The sequence below is a fragment of the Pinus tabuliformis genome, chromosome 2_2 (genome assembly GCF_031772625.1).
Source record: "Pinus tabuliformis cultivar Carrire ecotype Pingquan chromosome 2_2, CPIR1, whole genome shotgun sequence".
NCBI classification, from domain to species: domain Eukaryota; kingdom Viridiplantae; phylum Streptophyta; class Pinopsida; order Pinales; family Pinaceae; genus Pinus; species Pinus tabuliformis.
Window position 1 is genome coordinate 1,109,527,514 of NC_142300.1, and position 8,049 is coordinate 1,109,535,562.

The 8,049-nt window shown below is 38.8% G+C and overlaps 1 protein-coding gene across 1 annotated transcript; it reads left to right on the top strand.

Moving 5' to 3' along the window:
• The first annotated feature begins 5,760 nt into the window (after positions 1 to 5,760).
• LOC149197287 (senescence/dehydration-associated protein At4g35985, chloroplastic-like) lies at positions 5,761 to 7,669 on the top strand. Its single transcript, XM_089408638.1, has 4 exons — positions 5,761 to 6,659; positions 7,054 to 7,223; positions 7,312 to 7,396; positions 7,510 to 7,669. The coding sequence occupies exons 1-4, from the start codon at positions 5,761 to 5,763 to the stop codon at positions 7,667 to 7,669; spliced, it is 1,314 nt and encodes a 437-aa protein (XP_089264764.1).
• The last annotated feature ends 380 nt before the right edge of the window (positions 7,670 to 8,049 follow it).

Genomic DNA, 8,049 nt, shown 5'->3' on the forward strand with positions numbered 1-8,049 from the left:
AGCTTCTTCTGAGAACTCATAGAAGTTGGCTTGAGCCCTAGCGGACTTGTGCGAGTTGACCAAGTGATAGCTGCGACAAGAGCTAGTACTTGTGCATACAGCACCGTCGCTTCCAAGTTTGTTACGAACTACCGGGTTGATAAAATTAGAGAAGGAAGCTCCAGGAGTTGTAGCATTATTGCTACAATACTGGAGCCCACTAGTGGTGCATTCGGACATGTGCTTGGATGGCTTCTTTGAGGCCACTTATAAAACATTCCAAGTAGAATTCATCTCCTAGACCGTCTGTGTGGAAGGCCAATGTCTCAAAGGCTGCAATGTATTCTTCTGTTATGCATGTCTATCGAAGCTTAGTAAGATGACCCAAAAAATTAGATTCTTTGTCAAAGCAGATACAAAGAAATTTTGAGAACACCTACCAAGTTATGTTCTCAGCATAGAATTTTTTATGCCATTGCCACCTTTGCCATCTCTCTTGGTCCAAGTAAAGGGCTCCCACACGTAGTTTAGTTTGATCATCTCGGATATCATTCAGAATGAAATATTGTTCCATTTATGCTACCCATACTATCATATTAGATCCATCAAATTTATACATATCCAGCTTGGGTGGCCGAGGGTGGGAATGTTGTTGATTTCCATCAAAGTGAATATGATGGCTAGATTCTCCTTCCAGGTCTTCATCACTACCATGTGCCTCTGAGTGCAACCCCAACATGCTCGGTTTGAATTGGTCCATGAATTTCTGCATCTGGTCCATTAGGCCCAGGAATTTATCTAACTTTTGTTCAAGGCGCTCGATCTTCTCGTTGGCCATGACTTGAGCATTGGTTTCTAACATACACAGATCTTGGTTGCTTGTCGTCAATTTGAAAAAATTTGGGGCCGCCCGAAAATCGAAGCTAACAAGTGAATGGTACCACTGTGATCAACTCGTCATCTGATTCTTATGGGCTAAGTCTCATTTTTTTTTAATGGAGTTTCACTCCCCACTTATCAATACTTTAGTGGCCAAATTATCGAAAAATTGATCCTGCCCAATGTCTTGTGATAATCGCCCTAGGCTATAGGAGCCACAAGCCTCACTGTGTAAATGGTCTGATCTTCCTGTGAAACCCCCAACTTTTGAATGTGAGTTGTACTACAGCGGCGACCAAACCCCAACTACTAGATCTGAATGGTACTATGGCAGTAGACCCTCAAATGGTGGATCTGATTGTTGCGGCCACAACAGAACTCCAACTGCTAGATCTGATCTGCCAAATAAGTTAATGGGCAATCTTCAGAGAGTCGAGGGAACTATGGTCTCAATGGAGTGTCAGGTGCTACAAATTGCAATATACATAAGGGTCCAACAATAGTACTCAGCCCAATCTTTCAGGTAACTAACTAAGGAGGATCAACTGTACTTTCAGTTTTACTTCCTGACTACCCTATCGTACACACGAGTAATCTCCCCGAGTGTTGTTCTTGGTGTACTATAGCAACAAGACAGTTGACATTTTATCTAAGGCGAGGTTTCAGGTGAGCCTAAGGGGCTTCCGATATACCTAGAGGGTACATGGAGGACAGTCTATGCGCGCTTCTGTCTAATGTGCTACTACTCGAAGGGGTACCCACAGGGGTTACAAGGGAGTCCAGCAAGCATGACCACCTCTTGTATTTCCTGCGTGCGTGCCTCCCCAAATCCACAGGTTTATGCACTCGACTACAGATCTTTGGTTTAAAGACATCGGAACACGTCTCTAGCCTAAAAACATTTATGCCAAAAATGGAGGTACCACCAGCCCTAGAAAGTGTTTTGATACCACTTGTTATGCTGTCAACCTACGAAAAATTCCATAATACCAAATATACGAAGAAATGCAACCCAGAACACAGAACAAAATGAGAAAAACAGTAAGTATTTTATTTTTCAGAGATGAAAGCAATGTTCAATTGCCTCTTCGAGGGGGAAACCCCCAACAAAGCAAAGCTCAATTACAAAGTAAGACACGATATTCCTCAATGGGGAGTCTCTATCCTTTATATAGGATTCATACATACAATACCATAGGTCATTGCCATAGTTCTCTTAATACCATCTATCTAATACCATGGCCCATTTGCAACTAACTGTGGTCCCTTTCTTAAATGCGGGTCAAGCACTTACAATTATTAATACGGGCTTTATTAACTCTTTAACTAACTATAACTATGACTTGGCCCTATTACATAAATAAAGGGGTTAGGGTTGGACACTAACAAATTTTCCCTAAAAGATAGGAAAATCCCTTATTTCCTTCTGCAAATTCCAAGAGAGAAATAACATTGCTTTACCCTCTAACCTTTACACAAAAACTAGTATTCAATAATGACTACGATTGTGCCTTCCTTCAATTGCATGACCTATTAGGGCTAAATTTAGCAGTTGTTATTGTTAACTGAGAGTAAGTTGAGTTAACACAAAGTCAAACTACTCAACTAAACTCATATTTATCTCTATTCTAGAACTAGAGATCAATTAACTAATAGACACTAGATTTAACTCTACCAGATAACCAATTTTAGTCAACAATTAGTCTACAACTCATTGCATGCCATCTAACTCTAATTAACTCACTATAACTTAGTGATAGGCCACATCGCAGAGGTTAGCTAAAATTTAACTCAAGCAACTATGGAATTGAACTGGAATTGGCATTTTTGACTAAGACACAAGTCAAAGAAGTCATCCCTTGCTACATTTTCAACAAGAAATAAAAATATATGATGAAGTATTGAAGGCTGATACCTAGAATTTAGAAAAATAAAACAAATTGTTTGATAATGTTAAAGACCCTTTTACATAGTCCTCACAAAATGCCTTGTAATTTTAGGGATATAATGACCTTAAAAAAGAATAGAAGAAGATAAAATTATAATTATAATTTAAAAAAATTAGATATGTACAAGAAGAATCTATTCTTTACAATTTTACTATTTTGTGTAATGGAATTACATTATTTATGGTACTCAAAGTTAGCACTAACCTCCCCGAGATGCGGGTGCTCAGAAGGAATAATGCGGTGGCGGCTGAACGGAATGGCATGTGGCTAAACCACATGGCCCTCCGTAATCTGGCACACTAGTCTAAACATGATATTAATAACAGCCATAAATGGCAATTAAGGGGACGTTGTCTCCAACCTTCTTGCAACCACCCACCTCAGCTCCACGCAAAAATGAATACCCGCAATACTCTTACCACTGCACATGTCCATCATCTTCTGCCTCTGCAATGCCGCTGCCCTCAAGCTGCTGCTGCACCCAACTCTCTCACTTCCACCAGTAGGCACTACTATCTCCCCAACTCTCTCACTTCCACCAGTAGGCACTGCTATCTCCCCTGTTATATTGAATTAGGCCCAGGAATTCACTTCCCCCACAGCCTGGCCTGCCATTACATCTTCCACTTGCCCTTGTAGCCAGTCCCTCCTCAGAGCCGCCCATTAATTTCACTAAGCCTCTGCATTACCCTGAGCCAAATTCGAGAAGAAATTCACAAATTTTTGGAGCCAACATGATGAAAACTTATCATCGTATGCGCAGTGGATGGGGCGGAAGCAGAGGAAACCTGGCTTGTCCCCCACCTTCCCCAGTCTCAGAGTCCACCTCCTCTCTGGCCCAACAGATTATAGGGTGCTACCCAAACACCCGCAGTGGCAGAGGCAGAGGTTGCTCTCAACCTCACAGCCACCATTTGACGCCCCCTGCGTTGCCTCCCAGCGGAAGTCCCTCCAATCCTGCTTCGCCCCTAGTGGTGTTCCCTCAAATCCTCATACTTATCTCCACTCTACCCAATTCACCTTCCGTTCTTCCATGAATAGGCCCCTAATCACTGCCACTATCTCCATTAGCTTTCATGAGATGGAGTACGAAATCGAGGGACAGACCGTTGCAGGTGGTGGCCAAACTAGCACAATTAAGGAGCAAGCCACTGATGGAGGTGGCCACAACAAAGCACCTTTGGACATGGCTCAGACAAGCACCCACGAATTAAGGATGTGGCAAATTGAGAAGGAAATGGGACAAGTAGGGAAGGAGATGGAAGCAGACCAGAAGGCAGAAGAAGAGGTGGAACCTTACAACTGTTTCATTGAGGAAGAACATCCAGCGCAGCAACCTGATGACATAGAGGCTCTCCACCAGGGAGATGTCAACATGGAGGAGTACAGGTGCTTCATTGTGGAGGAACACCCATCACCTTTGTCTCGCTCCTAGTTAGCCATTCCACTTGCCATGTGTTCGCCACTTGGTCCACCACACAGCCTACCACGTGTCCTTTCTAGCTTAGTTAATGGGGGTTCAGGAAGAACTGATAGTTTTAGGATCCTTGGATGGTTTTTTGTTTAATTTTGAAAAACTCATAAACAATTATGCGTAATTGTTGGTTTCCCCTGCATGGGTAGCAAGTTATTTTGCACTCTATTTTTGATTTGGACTAGTTTCCCATTTTGGGTAGTCCGGACTCTATTTCTACTATCTTTTGCCAACTATAAGGCATGGCTATGCACAGGCTACGGCCTCAGTGTACAATATTTTTTCATTAATAGAATTAGCCTAACTTAGAAAAAAAAGTTAGCACTAACCTAAGCATATGCATTAAATTTTGCATGAAAACAACATACAACCATTGGGAAAACCCAAAAATTCTCATACTCATACACAATTTCATTTTGTAGATAAAAATCATGTATTCAAAAGGCTAATTATGTTTTCCTACATTTCATATTTTTACACCATATTCAAATTCATTCCTGAAGTATCTCAAATCATATCTCTAAATTAGATTGTTATTTTTTCACATTTTCATTACTAGTAACAAGGCATGAGATATGATGATCTTGCACCAACCCACAAACTAAATATGTGTTTGTTTACCCAAGTTATTTCCTTATGTGTTTTGCATATACTTTAATAAGAAAAAAAAATCAAGTAATTCTCTAATATTAAAATCACCATTTAATATTCAAAAAATTAAATAGCTAAGTCAACAAAAAAATGTACCATTATTATAACAATAACAGTAATAAATTAATAATAATATAATTCTCTAATATTAAAATTAGAGATTTAATGCCTACTAGCCCTAGAATAAACGATGATGGTGTGCATTGTTAAGTCATTCCTTAATGTAAAGGTCACTTTGTGGATTGGTGTAGGAGAGGGTGAATAAGATGTATAATTTATATAATTTTGCAACCTCATTGATCGTGATTTCTCAAACTACAAATTAAACATAATATAATGTCTAAAAAAACTTAAACAACTAATAAAAAAATTAACCATTTAAAATTCAAAAAATTAAATAACTAAATTCAACAAAAATATAAAATATAAAATATAAAATATAATAATAATAATAAAATTTAATATGCTTCTCGTTTATTTATTTACTTCTTTAAGAATTCATAACCATTGAAAATAATCATAATCTTCCTATAACTTCAACCAACCTTTGGGAATTAGGGAATTAAGATGAACCATATATTGGTTGTCGTGTTCTCTACCCCTAGGCCGCCGGTAGGCCGACTCCTTTGTGAATATTTGGAAAAACCTTTAACAAAAATTATTATAAAGGTACAAGCATCGAAGAAATCTGAATTACGAAAAGCAAATTAGTGCTTCGTTAGTGCTTCGCATCCTCCGATATTTTGAAACCCTAAAAAGGACTCCAACTTGGCAGCTGCCACGCATTTTCATTAAGGAAGCCGAAGGAAGGGTAGGCATTCTTGCCAAATGGCCAATAAACCTGGTATGCCGAAACCCTTATTGATCCAGGAGGCTGAAGATAATAAGCCAGATTCACAAATTGAACCAGACTCGGAAAATTCTGAGGAAGGTGTAAATATCGACAATGATGATCTATTCTATTCTGTTTGGACAGAGATGCCCCTTGAATCGAGATATATTGAAAAATATTCAGAAGATACTGAGAAATGCGAGACTGCAATTATTGCAAATTGTGCCGATGATGAGAATGGAATGCATTCTGATTGGGTAGACCTGAAAATTGTTGCAGGCGGAGAAACTCTGCTAACAATTTCTCTAGCAGTTGTTTACCTGGTGGATGGAGAGTGGAGTGTTGAAGTGGGCACAGGCGAATTTTCTATAGTTCGCCATATTGTTCAGGGACGCAGAGATTTAGCTCTGGTCGCTAAAGTTGGAGATAATCTACGCTGGCCTATTTCCAAGGCTGTGCGTGCGTTTAAACTCGATAAGGTGCGCTATCTATTTTTGATTGTGAGTCCGCCAGAAGAGGAGATCTTCGAAGAGGTCGGGGATATTGTTATTGTATCAGATGTTGCTCCCGCTGAGGAATTGAATTACGTGGTCTCGTTCAAGGGGAAACATGAATCCTCTTCACTGGCTCTGTTGGAAAAATTACTTCAGAAACATGCCCAATTCACTGATTCATCTGTTGTGCACAAGGAATCTTCACGACGCAAAAGCTACAGTAGTAGGTTAGCTAAAGCAATAGCTGCTGGCACAGGACAGCTCGTGAATGGTCTGTATTTTTGTAGTGGGGCTTATTCTTCTCAGGTCGAAAAAGGTGGTAAACTCCTTAAGAATTGCATGGAGGAAAATGTGACGAAGGGTTCAGAGATAAATCCTCGATTGGTGAAAAGCATTGCAAGGTAAAATTAATTTAATGGGGGTGTTTTGTTGATTTTATTTTATGATTTCGCTGGTTTTCTTAGTTAGCTTCATTCCTTTATTATTAGGATTTGAACATTGGTTTATTAATGATTTGAACATTAAATCTTATGGTTTATACCATGTTTTATAATATCGTCATGGCCAATTAATTTATCTTTAGTGGATTCTCTACTCACTTAAATTCTGATTAAAGAATTCAATCTAATTTGATTATGGATTTTCGAATGTTTTAAAAATATGATAGATTCAGATTAAATACTTTGGAATATTTCAAAACCCTTATTGAAAAGAGTAAAAAATTCCAAGATGTTCAGAGTTTTTATCAGTGTTAATGGAGTTTGTCTGATTTTGTCTGTGTTTATGCATGGCTAGGGTTAAAAGGCTATCAAAGGCGACAGAGAATATTAGTGAGAGTGCGCTGAAGAGTATCCATGATTTAACAACTGGTGTAGTTAGAATATCTGCAAACAACTCCAAGGCTGGACAAAAATTCTTCAAGACGTTACCCGGGGAGATGTTTCTTGTTTCATGGGAGTCTTTCAGTACGTGAATACCTATTTCATTTTACGTGCAAAACATGTTTTCATCATCAAGTATTGTTATGATTTGGTTTGCGTTTGTAAATTGCAGACCAAATTATGGAGGCTGTGGAAGAGGCTGGGAAGGATGCTTTGATATCAACTTCTACGGTGGCAACAGACATTGTCAAACACAGGTGCGTGCAGACATCTGAAGAAATGATGGACATTGTTGAAACATTGTAATTTGAAGTAGATTTAAAATTAGTTATGACTAGGGTTTTCATTATTTGGTGTGCTTTGAATGCAGGTTTGGAGACGAAGTAGGTGAGGTTGCTCGTGACACTTTTGCTGTTGCTGGACATACTATGGCAACTGCAAGGAATATAGCCAAACTTCGGAATGTCATCAATCCTGCTTCATTTGGCGTGAAATGTCTCAGAAAAACCATAAAGAAAAGCTTGAAATGAACACTTTTTATTTGAGATCCATCTCAACGCTTTGGGTTGAGATTGATCGAGGAAGGCCTTACTTAAAATTCACATGGTTTGCTAAACTTCTGGGAGTCTTTCTGAGTGAAATCTATCTAAGATGAGAGGGATGATTTCTGATATGTTGTATATTTCTCATTTTTGTATTAAATGCATGATTTGATTTTATTTCTCTCAGTGATTGCAAACTTGAAGTTTTACATTAATTAATAGATATGTATTTCATTTTAAAGTAAACATGACTCTATGAGTCTATAGAAACCAGTATTTATACATTTAAGGTAAGCATCCCTCTCCCGAAGCTAATACAACCTCACTGAAGTGCCCATAAAAGGTAACTAACACCTTAGAAGTAACTA

Excerpts from the sequence above, each read along its gene's own strand:
- LOC149197287 (XM_089408638.1), top strand. The coding sequence starts at position 5,761 with ATGGCCAATAAACCTGGTATGCCGAAACCCTTATTGATCCAGGAGGCT. Across the intron at positions 6,660-7,053 it reads TTGGTGAAAAGCATTGCAAG|GGTTAAAAGGCTATCAAAGG; the intron begins GTAAAATTAATT and ends ATGCATGGCTAG. Across the intron at positions 7,224-7,311 it reads TGTTTCATGGGAGTCTTTCA|ACCAAATTATGGAGGCTGTG; the intron begins GTACGTGAATAC and ends TGTAAATTGCAG.